At 51.6% G+C, this 15,198-nt stretch overlaps 1 protein-coding gene across 1 annotated transcript; it reads left to right on the top strand.

Moving 5' to 3' along the window:
* Nucleotides 1–492: 492 nt before the first annotated feature.
* Camkv (CaM kinase like vesicle associated) lies at nt 493–14,718 on the top strand. The gene is made up of 11 exons (XM_052187323.1): nt 493–616; nt 9,656–9,759; nt 9,863–9,994; nt 10,165–10,239; nt 10,455–10,593; nt 10,710–10,830; nt 10,986–11,061; nt 11,150–11,286; nt 11,436–11,514; nt 11,767–11,854; nt 12,131–14,718. Exons 2-11 carry the CDS (start codon nt 9,665–9,667, stop codon nt 12,710–12,712), a joined length of 1,524 nt encoding a protein of 507 aa, XP_052043283.1. The 5' UTR covers nt 493–616; nt 9,656–9,664; the 3' UTR covers nt 12,713–14,718.
* The last annotated feature ends 480 nt before the right edge of the window (nt 14,719–15,198 follow it).

Here is a 15,198-nt window from a genome sequence, read left to right as displayed (position 1 = left end):
TTGTCCATTCCCAAATTGATTACAATTGCACACATACCCCTGTGTGTTTATTCCTGCCTAGGAGGTGCTCCAGAGACTGCCCATGTGGTTCTAAGTAGGTCCAACCCTTTGGATCAGGTTTGGGGAACTGGGCAGGACCCTGGTCTCCTGGAAACTACTTTTAGCCAGGAGACTCCTGTGCAGCTCCAGGACTCAGGTTTTTCTTCAAGTCCCCACTCCTTAATCTTTACTTTCGGATTAGGAAGGGCCCCTATACTTTCGGATTAGGAAGGGCCCCTTCGCCTCCTGTTGCTGGGTTTTGAGTCTGAGGGCCTAAGTGAGCCTAGCAGGTGTTCGCCGCCAACCTGCATGCGCCCTCCCTCTAGTGGGATTCCAGTCTCCGGGTCTGCCAGGGTGGGGGCGGGCCGGGCGAAGAGGCCCCGCCCCCAGCCCGCCCCCGGCCCGGGGTGCGAATCCGCTGCCAGAGAGCGACTGGCGATGCTGGAGGTTCTGGAGTCGAAGCGGCTGCAGCTGGCGCCGCGTCTGCCCCGCGTGCCCGGAGCGGATTCTGCCGGCCGCCCCCGGAGCCCTGCTGAGCGGGTTAACGCTTCTTGCCTGTGACCGACCAGCGTTGCAGGTGCGGAGCAGGGAGGGCTGGGCCGTGGGGAGGGCGCCTCCTGGATGCACGTTGGGGGGCCTTGGGAGATTGTTTCCCTGGTTAGAGAATCCCCGCGCAGGATGCGTGAGATCGCCGCGAGGACTCTTGGGGTCCCAAGCAGGGGCACAGCGCACGGTTTCTGCAGATGCGAGGTGGGGTGGCGTGCGGGGTTGGGCTAAAGTTCCCCATTACCTCTGACGGCTTGGGAGGGTCCCAGAGAAAGCCTCTGCAGCTCCGAATTGAAAAAAAAAAAAAAAGCATAAACCCTCGAAGATTCGTGGTGCCCCTTATAGGGGTAAAGGGCCAAGGGCTGAGCGGTCCATCCTCGCTCTCAGAGCGGTCTTCATCCCCTCCCCAACTGCCCCTGGGGGCCCCCTCCCTCCGGTTTGGCAGTCACTAATTTCCATGACAACGGAGAGTTCTTTATGGGCGACAATCCGGAGGGGGCTGGGCGGGGCTGCTGCGGGGCTGGGGGAGGAGGTTCTAAGCCAGAGTGGACTATTGCCCCCAAGCTAAGTTCAGGCTTCCGAGCCCTCCGAGGGTCTTTTGTCGGGGGTGGGGGGCAGTGCGCTGACACACGTGCGAGGTGGGGGTGCGGGGCGCACATGTTTCTGCTGGGAGGTGCGGGGCTTGGTGCTCACACGTGTGCCTCCCGCATGTGTGTTGCTGTGCCAGCGGGGGCGAGCCAGCAGCACTGGGGAAGGGGGTCAGAGTGGTACCATGGTGAAGAACAGGGATTCTGCCTGGAGTAGCGGGGGACCATTAAAGCATTAGCCTCTGTCTTTTTCAGCTTGTGTTGCTTGACAGAAGACCCTGGGCTCTTGAGCCCCAAACCTATGAAGGGCTCCCCGACTCCAAACCTGCTCTAGCAGGTTCCTTCCTAGAGAACAGGGCCCCCTTTTCCTCACCAAAAGCTCCTACCTGGTCTATACGACTCTAGTGGGTCTTTTGCACACCAGCCTCCAAACACAGACTCAGGCTTTGGGGGGGGGGCAGGACCACCTTTGCCAGAGTAGGCTGGCTACCCCCCCTCTGAGTTGATTACTGGCAGATTCAGTGACTTCAGGGCCTTCGTTTCCTAACTTGGAAATTGGTGTCTCCATTTCCTTCAGAGCCAGGGTGGGACGGGGTCTCCCTTTTAATCCCCTGTGGAGCCCCAGGTGCCCTACCCTGGCTTTATACTTTATCTGCTAAGATCCTTCTCTATGTCTTCATTCCCTGGTGGCTACCAATTAGCAGGCTGGTGGCAGTCTGAAGGGAAGATCTCTGTTCAGGGAAACTGAGACCTGGGGGATATTGGTGTGCCTTTGTCATCCTGTTTATGGCTTGCTTGTGGTGCAGTTTTGGCTGCTGCCTTTGGCCATCCTGAGATCTGCCCCCGACTGAGGATGGGATGGAGAAGGGCTCTGGGAACCCAAGGCCTGGAGAGTTGAACTGATTGAGGTGGAGATTGGTGGGGAGCTTGGGTAAGGCTGGGACAGTTGAGAAGGCTTCTTGCATTTTTTTTTTTTTTTTGGTTTTTTTTTTTTCCGAAACAGGGTTTCTCTGTGTAGCCCTGGCTGTCCTGGAACTCACTCTGTAGACCAGGCTGGCCTCGAACGCAGAAATCCGCCTGCCTCTGCCTCCCAGAGTGCTGGGATTACAAGCGTGCACCACCACTGCCCGGCGAGAAGGCTTCTAAAGGGAATTAGGCAGGTGTCTTGGGCATCGTTTCTATCCTGCAATGCTCCTCTTTTCAACTTTTGGACCTAAGCTGCTATCAGGACAGGGGGAGAGGCTGAGGACTGCTGAGGAGCCCACCAAGAGGCTCCTAGAAGTTGACCTCTTTTTACTGGGTCTCCTGTGCTAAGTACACTGTATGTCTGGGGGGGGGAGGGTACTGAAGAGTCTTGAAAACCAAATTCCAAGGGTAGCTTCTGGCCCAGGGGATCCGCGCAAGCGGCCTTGGAGGGTTTCGGTTGCTCCTGGGCATTCTGAATCTTCTTCAGAATCTTCTGCCTGCTTCTCCCTTGTGGCTGTGTCCCTTTTGCTCTGCCGCCTCCTTTTCTTCTTCCAACAGATTCTTCCTTGTCTCTGTGTCTCCACACCTTTATTTACTAAAGTCTCTAATGTCCCCACCTCCTCTTCCTTTATGGGGACCAGGGTCACAGAACCCACAGGGAAGGAGCCAGGCCAAAATGTCAGTTTGGGAAGAGAGACCTTTGCTAATATCTACCCCTCCTTACTCCTCCCCCTTGTTTTAAAACTTCCATCACCATAGCAACCTTTTACTCCGGTGCCTTCCTCTGCAGATGCCTTCCTCCAACCAAAGGGAGGCAGGGCCTCCAGTGGCTTCAAAGATTGGGACCCCAGGTTCTAAGGCCAGTGACAGTTGGCTCTCGGCTTTGCATGTGGAGAGCTGACTATTCTGGGAATAGCAGTGGACTGCATGCTCACTTCTAAGACTGTGAGGCTGGGGCTTAGCAGGGGCTCCTCCACACTCCCCACATAGGTAGAAAAGAGTCAGCACCAGGAACTGTTGATGGTGGCTCAGTTCGTTGCCCACCCAGGACCGTACAATATCCGGTTTAAGGCAATTGGACAGCAGGGTTGAAGCGTGACTGTCTGTTACCACATACACTGGAAGGCCGTCGCTGCCGCTACCTCCCCCAGGCTTGTGGCTGTGAGCTAGACAGGATTTGGGCTGGGGCATGTCCGTTTGCAGTAGAAAACTCAGTACTAATAGCTGAGGGAGGAGAAGAGGGGAGGAAGAGAAGAGGGTGCCTTCAGGCTGGTGTTCACAGCTGCCACTAAATTGGGAGGTGTTGCCTTCAGTCAGGAGTCGGCGGGAGGCCTCCTGGGCCCTTCCTGGCCTCTCTAGATTTATTGCAAGCTCTAGAGCCCCACATGCCAGATGCCAGGGCAGTAGGAAACTTCATTTCTGGATATGAAAGGTGAGACCTGAAACAGGCTGACCCTAGTGGAAAAAACCCTGAAATGGGGTCTTTTGGCCTCCATTTTGTTTGGGTTTCCTCTGGCTCAGACTTGCTTGAAAATCCAATAGAATTCCTAGGGACCCTTTACTACTAGGGCACGAAATAGACAAAAGCTTCCTCAAGGTTGCCTGAGACCTGAATCACTGAGCCCAATAGACAAGGTTCAGGAGTGTGAGCCTGAGAGCTTCCAGGGTCTGCCAGAGTGGAGACTCGTGCAGCCTTTGGGTAGCCTGGGAATAAGGCTTATTTCCTTTGCAGAGAAGGAAAGGAATTCTGTCTCTAGAAAAGCAGCTGCCACGGGGCTCCTGAGCCACACCTGGGCTAACGTGGAGCTGACCGGATTCTGTAGTGTTGGAAAGAAAACTTTTGTTGGGTGTTAAATTTGGGTCATGAGGATATATACCATCTAGGTATATAAGTGAATTCAAGTAGACTGTTGAGGAGGAATAGTAATTGGATGACATCTGGGCAGCCAAGATAGAGGGAAGTGGTGGCAAAGTAGATCTGTCCCTGTTTCATTATTAAGACCTATAGGACATGGCTGTAGGCTGTCAGCACCGTGGGGTTTCCTTGGTAGAGAAGACCCTAACACCAGCCCATACCCCTTGGCATGAATGCACATGTATAGCCAAAAGCTGGCACCAGGATCAGAGACAAGCATACACAAAACCTCCCACCTACACCACACTGGCAGAGGCGAGAGCTGTTGGACTGGGAAGGGAAGCAGAGCCAGGAGAAGGTGTCTCAGAAAAAAGGGCCATTTGCATCTGGCCTTGGAGCCTCAGGATTGTTTAAGACAACTTGTTACATAGACAACCTTATGGTGTCAAAATCCTTGCTGGCGTAGAGGCTGTTCCACAGAGCAACCCAGGCGGGTGGAGTCCTTCCTCCATGCCTACACTTCCTCCCATGGAGTAGACATACTTAAGCTGGCGAATCACCTGTTGTCGGACATTTAGGTAGTCACTGATTCCTTTTTCATGTTATAAATAACTCTGTGGTGACAGATAGAATTACCACGGGAAGCTTTGGGGGAAGGGTATTTGCATCCGAGGGAACAGTATAACAAAGCAGCAGAACTAGGAATGAATGGTCCCTGCCTGGTCCTCCTGGGAAACCGGCAAGCCGAGGTACCATCCTCCTGCTCGGTGAATGCACTCAAATTCTAGCCTGGGAGGGTAATCTTCTCTCACCCCACCCCACCCCACCCCGATAAAAATGTCCTTAGGGTACATGAGGACTGATGCAGGCCTCTCCCTCCAGATGTTATGGTGCTAGCAGTGGTGGTCGGCTGTGCCTCTGCTCAATGAGATGCAGGAGCAGGGATTTTGGTCACAGGGACAAAGACACACAGCCGACATCTTCAAAGCCTCTCTCGTCTGCCTCTGTTGTACTTTGCTAGATGGCTTAAGCGCTGACTCCATCTCACGGATGAAATGTGTGTATTCCCCAAGCTCAAGCAAAGGAGTTATGGAATTTGATCCCCGATGCTGAGGACACATTTGAGGGGGGCCTCCAGGGAGGGTTGTGATCCCTGGGGATAGTGTAGCTGGCTTCTGCCTGGGAGGAAGTGGTTGGCATCCAGGACTGTCCAGAGGATAGTCCTCACAGAGGACTCACAGAGCCCTCCTTAAGGAGAACTGACACTATAGGTGCCTTCAGATAGAGGAATATTTAGGTGCTCAAGGTCCCCGGCCCAGTTCTTTCCACTTCAAGCACTTTTGAAGGTAGAGGTGGCAGAGGTGACAGAGGCAGAGCAGTTTCAGCGTGGCTTCAGTATAGAGCTTGCTATAACCACTGGCTGGCACAAAGCAGACTTTAGGGAAGCAGCCTCTGGGGTGAGATCTGTAAAGGCAGATGCAGCCATCTGTCTCTGAACCAGGACTTTGGGTACCTGTCCCTTTGGATGCTGGGACCAGCCATTTGGCATTACAATTGAGGCTTGATCTGTGAAGGACAGAGTCGGGGCAGGGCCCTGTGCTCCAGGTGCAGAGTTCCCAGAGCCCACTGAGCCAGCAGTAACCACACTTGAGTGCTAGGCAGGCTTGGCTTACTCTGGATGGTCACCCACCCCTGCATGCCTCCCGGCAAAGCCTTCTGCTCCCAGCCCCAATCCTAATGCTGCTTTTCCCTATAAGAAACGTGTCCCTCTAGGCATACCACATACAACATGTCTGAATTCAATGTTTAATAAATCCACCAAACTAATTGTAATAAAAATTCTAAGGCAGCATCTGAGAACAGCACATGCCTATAATTCCAGCACTCAGAGGCAGGGAGACTCAGAGACCAAGGCAAGCCTCAGTTATATAGTGAGTTTGAGGCCAGTTTGAGCTACGAGAGACCCTGTCTCAGAAAATAAACAAAAGATATGAATTAACACTTTCAATTCTTTGCCCTAAAGAAAACTCATATCTCCTTTAATGTTCTAGAAAATACATTCACACACCACAAATAAATATATAACATTCTAATTTTGAAAAGTATTTATTCATTTTCTGTGGGTGTGTACATGCATGCGTGTGTGTGTGTGTGTGTGTGTGTGTGTGTGTGTGTGTGTGTATGTGTGTGTGTGAGCCCTCATGCTTGTGGATACTCAGAAACCAGGAGAAAAGCATCAGTGTTCTTTGCCACTCGCCTCCGATTTCTTTGAGACAGACCTCTCCCTGAACCTGTGGCTTTCATTTTCTTGGCTAAACTAGAAGTAACAAGCCCTGTCGTCTCCCTGCCCACCCCTGCAGCTGGGGTTTCAGGCATGGGCGCAGGATATGTGGCTTCTTATATGGGTGCTGAGATTCAAACTCTAGTCCTCATAATTGTGCAGCAAGGTCTCTTAAGTGCTGAGTCATCTCTCCATATCCCTGCAGGTCTGTTTGTTTGGTTGGTTGGTTTTGAGACAGGGTTTCTCCGTGTAGCTCTGGCTGTCCTGGAACATGCTCTGTAGATCAGACTGGCCTTGAACTCAGAGATCCACCTGTCTCTGTCTCCCAAATGCTGGGATTAAAGTTGTGCCACTGTGGCCCAGCCTGCATATACATCTTTAGCAAGATATAAAGGTAGTGGGGGAAATGGCTCTTCCAGAGGAGGTGGGTACAGTTCCCAGCACCTATGTGGCAGCTCATAACTGTTTGAAACTCCAGGATCTGACACCCTCACACAGACATGCATGCAGGCAAAATACCAATACACATAACATAAAAATAATATTTTAAAAAGATATAAAGTATGTTCCTTTATAACTACCATTCAGGTTTAGAAATGGGTCTTCCAGAAGCCCCCATGTGTCCTAACTCAGTCACCCTATCCTGTCCTGTAGAAACTATTATGTGAATCTTTGAACTTATCTTCTGCTTTTCTGAACAGTGTTACTTCTGTGCTTGAGTCCCCAGCAGTATGGTGCATTCTGCCTGTTTTGAGCTCTGTATCAAAAGACTTACACTATATGCGTTCTTTCCTGTTTCTATCAACACTGCTTTTTTGCAAGATACACTGTTGGCTGAGTAGAGCCGTAGCTCTCTCATTTCCTTTGAGCACAGCATTCTATTATATGACTGTGCCACAGCATCCTGCTGAGGGTAGATATTTGGGCTCATTCCAGCTTTTAGCAATTATGGATATGACAATTATGAGCATTCTTACCCAAGTGTCCTGAGGCATAAATGTATGCCTGCCTCTCTCTCTCCCGCCCTCTCTTTGATGGGATCTCTCTATGTTGCCCAGTCGGCCTGGAACTCCTGGGGGACACTTGGCTCAAATGCATGCACTTCTATGGAGCAAATATTTAAAGTACATACGGTGGCCTTGAGAAATTGTGCAGTGGTTAAAAGCATCGGCTGCTCCTCCAGAGGGCCTGGGTTCAGTCCCCAGCACTAAAACAACAGCTCATAACTCTACAACTCCAGTTCCAGGGGATCCAACCCGGTCTTCTGGCCTCCATAGATACTAGGCACGCATATACATAGGTATACATGCAGGCCAAACAACTATATAAATAATTTTAGTTGGGAGGTGGTGACATATGCCTTTAATCTCCCCACTCAGAAGGCAGAGGTAGGCTGATCTCTCTGAGTCAGAGGCCAGTCTGGTTTACAGAGCTAGTTCCAGGACAGCCAAGGCTGATACATAGTGAAACCCTGTCTCAAAAAACCAACAAACCAACCAAACAAAAATAATCTTAAAAAATAAAAGAAGTACACAGAGTATGTTTGTTTGACAAAACTCTCCCTATCCTGTCTCTTCCTTTAAGACAAAGTCTCATGTAGCCTGTACTAGCCTTGAACTCATCAAGTAGCTGGGGCTTCCTTGAACTCCTCATGCTGCCACCTCCTAAGTTCTAGGATTTCAGGTGTGTGCCACACCTGGCTCCTAGCTTTTTAAAAGGGTAGTTGGCCTCTTCAAACAGATTTCATTTTGTCCATAGCTTCTCCAACATTTGGAATCTCTAGACTATCTGAGATGAATTACTAGTATGGGGGAGAGCTTGTAAGGTCTCAGCCCTAGAAAAAGACCCACAGGCAGGTAAGGAAGACTTCAAGTGGGAGAAACAGTCCTCCCCAGGGAAGAGCACACCAGGTGACTCCAGTACCAAGTGGTCAGCGCTGAAAACATGCATACAAGTAACTCGGTATGGACCTAGCAGGTTATCATTATATAATCAGGAATATGTGCACATGTGTGCACACATGTAACAATCACTAAAGAATAAGTGGTCATAAATTTGATTAGAGCAAGACAGAGAGCAGGAAGGGTAAAATGAGGTAATTTCAAAGAAATTCCTGGAATAAACTTAAATTTATGTTCATGGACTAGCTGCAATGTAAAGATTTTATTTATTTATTGTTTTTGAAATAGTGTTCCCACTGTAGCCCAGGCTGGCCTCAGTCAGACCCATGGCAATCCTCTTGCATCAGCTCCCTGAGTGCTAGAATGATAATGTGAGCCAGGCGCACGCCTGTAATCCCAGCACTTGGGAGGCAGAGGCAGGCGGATTTCTGAGTTCGAGGTCAGCCTGGTCTACAGAGTGAGTTCCAGGACAGCCAGGGCTATACAGAGAAACCCTGTCTCGAAAAAAACCAAATCCAAAAAAAACAAAAAATGAAAAATAAAAAAATATGATAATGTGAGTCACCACATTAAAGACCTTAAAAAGCTGTGTGGTTTTTAAAATGACATTGATTGATTGATTGATTGATTGATTGATTGATTGAATGGGGGGGCGCAGAATAGTATGTGCATGGAGATCAGAGGACAATTTCTGGGAGTTGGGTCTCTTTCCATCATGTGGGTTCCAGGAATCAGACTTAAGTTCAGAAGTCAGTGCCTTACCTGGTGAGCCACCTGGCTGACCTTACAGAGACTGATGGTTTAATCCCATTATTGGAGAGGTGGAGGCAGGAGGATTTCAGCAAGTTTTAGACCAGCTTGATGTACATCTTGGGTCCAAGGCATCTAGGGTTAAATAGTGACACCCTGTCTCAAAAATCAAAACTAAATAAATAAACAAAAAGTCCTAAAAGTCTTTTCAAGTATATATAATGAAAGCACTCTTTCTTCTTTCTTTCTTTCTTTCTTTCTTTCTTTCTTTCTTTCTTTCTTTCTTTCTTTCTTTCTTTCTTTCTTTCTTTCCTTTCCTTTCCTTTCCTTTTCTTTTCTTTTCTTTTTTGAGACAGGGTTTCTCTGTGTAGCCCTGGCTGTCCTGGAACTCACTCTGTAGACCAGGCTGGCCCTGAATTCAGAAATCCGCCTGCCTCTCCCTCCCAAGTGCTGGGATTAAAGGCATGTGCCACTACTGCCTGGCTGAAAGTACTATTTCTTAATATGTCAAACTTAGTACATTTTTGCTTGGTGGGGACTGTTGTAGTTCAGGCAACCTGGCTGAACGGCTGCATGTATGGCCCAAAAAAGCAGGGTAGGTCTGTATTTGCCTACCTTGCCCTTCGTTGCCCTGAGGTGAGTTGGGGGTTTCCCAAAAGCAATTTCAGTGTTGGGGGAGGAGTAAGAAAATGGTATAGCTGAGCCAGACCCCATCCTGTTTGCGTCTTAGAGCCTAGCAATGCCGTTTGGGTGTGTGACTTTGGGTGACAAGAAGAACTATAACCAGCCATCGGAAGTGACTGACAGATATGATTTGGGACAAGTCATCAAGACGTGAGTGTTGGGCTGTTGCACAATGATGGGTGAATAGATTGGGGTTGGAAAGAGGGGCTGGAGTGTACACTGTCCTAAGGCCTGGTGTGCCTGCTGGCTTCAGTGAGGAGTTCTGTGAAATCTTCCGGGCCAAGGACAAGACAACAGGCAAGCTGCACACCTGCAAGAAATTCCAGAAGCGTGATGGCCGCAAGGTGCGGAAGGCCGCCAAGAACGAGATTGGAATCCTCAAGATGTGAGTGTGAGGGCTGAGGGAACAGTGGGGTAGGAGACAGCCAGGGACAGCTTGAAGGGCAGGGTACCTCAGGAAGCACACGTTAGTCTATAATAGCTACTCAGTGTGGGAACCAAAGCTTCTCTTGGGTACAACCAACCCTGACTACTGACTCCTCCCATTGCCATCAGGGTGAAGCACCCCAACATCCTACAGCTGGTAGATGTGTTTGTGACCCGCAAGGAATACTTCATCTTTCTGGAGCTGTGAGTACCATTCTGGGGTTCCGGGATTCCCCAGTCCCTAGGGTGTTTTCTTTTTCCTCCTTTTATGGCTAAAGAAACCTATTTTTTGCAATCCTTTGGGTCCCAAGGCCCTGGGCCCTGCCCAGCCAAGTGCCTGGTACAAATTAGGCCTCCCAAATGCTCCTGTCCTCCCCTCGACCCTGCCCACGCCGGGCTCAGGGGCTGGTGTCCCTCAGGGCCACGGGGAGGGAGGTGTTTGACTGGATCCTGGACCAGGGCTACTACTCGGAGCGAGACACGAGCAACGTGGTGCGGCAGGTCCTGGAGGCTGTGGCCTACTTGCACTCGCTCAAGATTGTGCACAGGAACCTCAAGGTAAGGCCAGAGCCAGAGGGACCAGATCACTTGACAGTGGGCTGGGGATGGCACGAGTGCCACCCTGGGCTCTGGTCCAGCTTCTGCCCACCTTTCTACCATTCTCTCCTGAACAGCTGGAAAACCTAGTGTACTACAACAGGCTGAAGAACTCAAAGATCGTCATCAGCGACTTTCACCTGGCTAAGCTAGAGAACGGCCTTATCAAGGAGCCCTGTGGAACCCCGGAGTATCTGGGCAAGGAGGGATGGGACGGGATGGTTGGAGGGGCAGCCTTCGGGGGAGACTTTGGGGTAGGGGAGAAGTCTCTGTTCCAAGAAGTGGGTATAGATGCTGCTATGTATGGTCATGCTTGATACTGACCAGCAGATGACCACTTTGTTTTTTTTTAGCACCGGAAGTGGTAGGACGGCAACGGTATGGCCGCCCTGTGGACTGCTGGGCCATTGGTGTCATCATGTATATCCTGTGAGTGGACGGGCACACAGTTGGGCTTGCACCAGGTGGGCTGGACAATTATGTCTGTGGCCCTCCTAGGTGACCCTACCCCATGTAGGCTTTCAGGCAACCCGCCCTTCTATGAGGAGGTAGAAGAAGATGACTATGAGAACCATGATAAGAATCTCTTCCGCAAGATCCTGGCTGGTGACTATGAGTTTGACTCTCCGTACTGGGACGATATTTCCCAAGCAGGTGAGGGGACACCCAGCGCGTGGGCAGAGTCTAGGGAGGCGCTGCCCTCAGCTTCTGCTGGATTCTACTCCTGCTCCCCGGCCCATCCGTCACATCTAGACAATGAGATGGGGCACCCTTGCCTAGCCCATCCCTGGCTTTGTCCCTAGCCAAAGACCTGGTCACAAGGCTGATGGAGGTGGAGCAGGACCAGCGGATCACCGCAGAAGAGGCCATCTCCCATGAATGGTGAGCAGGGCCCTAGGGGAGGAGTGGGCAAATTCCTGCTGCATTCTGAATGTCTTACACCCGAAGACATTCCTGCTGCATTCTGAATGTCTTACTTCCCTTACCCGTATCCTTGAGAGTAAGGGAAAGCTTTCTAGAGCTCTGGCCAAACCAGACGCTCTGCCTGGTGGCCCTAGATCACACAGGGAAGGGCTGTGCAGTCCCCACGAAGGCACAGACCATTCCGATCAGACATACTTGTCTCCTTTCTAGGATTTCTGGCAATGCAGCTTCTGATAAGAACATCAAGGATGGCGTCTGTGCCCAGATTGAGAAGAACTTTGCCAGAGCCAAGTGGAAGGTAGGCTTTGGCTCGCTTTCTTCTTGGCCCAATTCCAAGTGCTTCCTCTTGCATCCCACAGTTCCCTGCTGCTACTGCACCTCTTCAGCTGAACACAAAGTTTTCCCAGGCCATCATAGGCGGCTGCAGCTGCTGTGGCTACCAGAAGCTGAAGTACTGAATAGCTGGGTAGCCAGAGGCAGCTGGGGTACTACAGAAGGGGCCGGGTTTAGCCGTTTGGAAGGAGTGGATCTAGTAGACCTCACCACGATCCTTTCTTCATCGTCCTCCTTGCAGAAGGCTGTCCGAGTGACCACTCTCATGAAGCGGCTCCGGGCACCAGAGCAGTCTGGGACAGCGACAGCCCAGTCGGCTTCAGATGCTGCCACTCCCGGGGCTGCTGGTGGGGCCATCGCTGCAGCTGCAGGTGGAGCTGCCTCAGCCTCTGGGGCCAGTGCTACTGTAGCCACCGAGGGTGGTGCTGGGTGTGCTGCCAAGAGCGATGACATCGCCTCTGCAGATCGTAGTGCTACCCCAGCCACAGATGGCAGTGCCACTCCAGCCACGGATGGCAGCGTCACCCCAGCCACAGATGGGAGCATCACCCCAGCCACTGACGGGAGTGTCACTCCAGCTACCGACAGGAGTGCGACGCCAGCTACTGATGGCAGAGCCACGCCAGCCACAGAAGAGAGCACAGTGCCTGCCACTCAAAGCAGTGCCATGCCAGCTGCAAAGGCAGCAGCTACCCCGGAGCCGGCTGTGGCCCAGCCGGACAGCACAGCCCTAGAGGGTGCCACAGGCCAGGCTCCACCCTCTAGTAAAGGAGAAGAGGCTACTGGCGGTGCCCAGGAGTCTCAGAGGGTGGAGACAAGCTGAATGGGGAGCCTGTTGGGGGTTTTGAGGGATGGGAAGGAGGGTGGGAGTTTGGATGAGGGGCTTCTCACTGTATATAGAGTCACTGGCATGATGCCCTAGCTCCCTCATCCCAGTGGGGCATGCCTGGGAGCCATGGGAGAGCAGTCTCGTCTCCTGTGTGGATGTATGTGAGTGGTGGGCAGGCCAGAGGCAGGGCCAGCCCCAGCCCCTGCATGGATTCCTTGTGGCTTTCCGTCTTTTGCTAGCTTCACCAGTTTCTGTTCCTTGTGGGATGCTGCTCTAAGGGACACTCAGGGGGTCTTTGCTCTCCTTCCCTCCCTGCCTCATCATTTCCCCAGGCAGGCCCTGCAAACCTCATACTTTCCCAGGCCCAAAATGGGTGGCCTTGCCCTGAGAGCTGGTCCTCCAGCGAGGCCCTGTCAGCAGTGTTAGGCTCCTGCACACGAAGGTGTGTACCTGTGGTGTTTGGGCTGCTGCTCTAGGAGTAGACGCTGGCTGCAAGAGAGGATGCGGAAATCTGGGGCAGTGTGCTTTAAGTTAAGTCTGGTCACATGGCTGGGGGCAGGCACTGCATGTTAGCTGTGGGGATCCTCAGAAGTGGGAAAGAGAGTGGGTAGAAGCATCCATCTTTCTGCCTGGGTTGGGGCGGCGATCTTCCCTCTGAAGATCTTTGTGTTGTTTCATAGCCTCCTGAGTCCTGTAGTGGGTTGCTCTGTATCCCGATCCTTATGAAACTCTAAAGGAAGAGAGAAACATGTCAGATGCAGCGGTGACACCTAGGAGAACAGAGTACGAGACCAGCACCAGTGCCCCCAGCCTCTCTGGGTCCTTCCTTTGAGCTGGATAGGGAGGGCTGGTGTCCTCCCATGGTCTTCCTAGATGCCATTGCCAAGGAAGAGACCTTTGCCATAACCACCTCATGCAGGCTCAGGCCATGCTCCTCTTCCTCCCAGGGAGGCATGGCAGTACCTCATAGGCTGCTCTGGGAGCTCGCTTTTCGCAACGGCAGGTTTTTTTGCTCTTAGTTGAGCAACACGGAGAGGCTTTCCCTCTGTTGATACCACCAGAGGCTGAGGTATCGCTCAGCCACGTCAAGTAGCTCTGGCTGGGATGAGGAAATAGCATAAAATTCCCCAGCTCCCTGAGGGATGCTCTTGGCGGGTGCTCTTGGTCAGACCCTGCCACAGCCTGAACAGGCAGCCACGCTGGTCCTTGCCCTTGCTTGGCGCTCCACGGTGGTCCTGCCCTTACCCCTGCATGCCCGTGGGTCTGCTCTGGTATGTGAAGGTTGGTGGGCTAACTGTGTGCCTGCTGAACCTGGCAAATAAACGTCACCCTGCAAAGCCTCTGGCCACCCTCTTGCCTTTGCTTCCTCTGTCCTATTGGGGAGGAGCCTATGGAAGGCAGTGGGGGAGGGAAGAGGCTGTGGGAGCAGTTTTTGGGTAGTGACCGATGCTCAGTGCAGTGCTTGGAGTGAGAGTGGAGATCACCTTCTCCAATGTCCACCTGGATGATGTTGATGGGAATTCTCTGGACTCTTAAAAATGTACCACAAGGGTGGTGTGTTTCAGCTAAGAACTATCCCCAGCTGAGCACTGAAGGGCTGATGCTTTTCCGATTCTTGTTGACAAAGAGCCTTCATCTTAACTTGGATGTAGTGGTGGCATCCACTCAGGGCCAACCACTATAGGGAGTGAGCTTGCTCATGGGCACAATGGTCCTCCTTGCGCTGGGGTTGCACAACAGTTCTGTGCTGTATGTTGATACCTACTGTGACTACCTGTGCTTTCCACTTAGACCAAAAAGATTTCATTCTGTCTTCCCCAGCCGATGCAGACCTGCTTGATAATATGGAGTCATGTATGTTTCTTCTGGGGGAGTAATACTGCTAACAATACCGTAAAAAATCACTAAGGAGACTCGCTTCAACTCAAGACGGGCTTTGGTGAACTCACCTGGGTTGCTTTCTCAGGGAGGACCTTAAATTATCTGATGTGGGAATAATAAAGAGGGTTTGTTATTTCCTGGTCTTTGAAGCATCTGTAACTCCAAAATCACCATCCTACGGTCTTAGGCATGAGGAATTCTGGGAGGTAAGGGCTTACTTACTGGCCCCAGTGTCTACCCAATCTCAAGGGTTATTAGGTCATATTTGAATAAAGCCAGGGCTAGTGTAGTGGTTTGAAGGGTTAGGACTTAATGTGTTCATCTTTCCAAGATCATCCATAGTGGAAGGCTGAGAAGTGGGGGCCCTCTTTCGGCCTGGGAACTGTGGGCTGCCAGCGTATGGCCTATTTCCATAGCCATGGTACCATCATCCCTTTTTCTTGGCATTCCAGTCTATTTAGCTGTCTTGAAGTGCCGCAAGAAAGGGTCTGGTTCGCTTCGCACCGGCTCTAGCTTGAGATAAACCCCGGCTTAGCAGGGATAGGGGTTGGCCTGTAGTTTCACTGTTTTTCGCTATAGGCCATCGCAGGGTTTTGTTT

The sequence above is a fragment of the Apodemus sylvaticus genome, chromosome 7 (genome assembly GCF_947179515.1).
Source record: "Apodemus sylvaticus chromosome 7, mApoSyl1.1, whole genome shotgun sequence".
Lineage (NCBI taxonomy): Eukaryota > Metazoa > Chordata > Mammalia > Rodentia > Muridae > Apodemus > Apodemus sylvaticus.
This window is presented reverse-complemented; position numbering and strand designations above follow the sequence as displayed.

Coding starts and splice junctions, on each gene's coding strand:
- Camkv (XM_052187323.1), top strand. CDS start 9,665: ATGCCGTTTGGGTGTGTGACTTTGGGTGACAAGAAGAACTATAACCAG. Junction 10,240..10,454: donor TACTTCATCTTTCTGGAGCT/GTGAGTACCATT, acceptor GGTGTCCCTCAG/GGCCACGGGGAGGGAGGTGT. Junction 11,855..12,130: donor TTGCCAGAGCCAAGTGGAAG/GTAGGCTTTGGC, acceptor TCCTCCTTGCAG/AAGGCTGTCCGAGTGACCAC.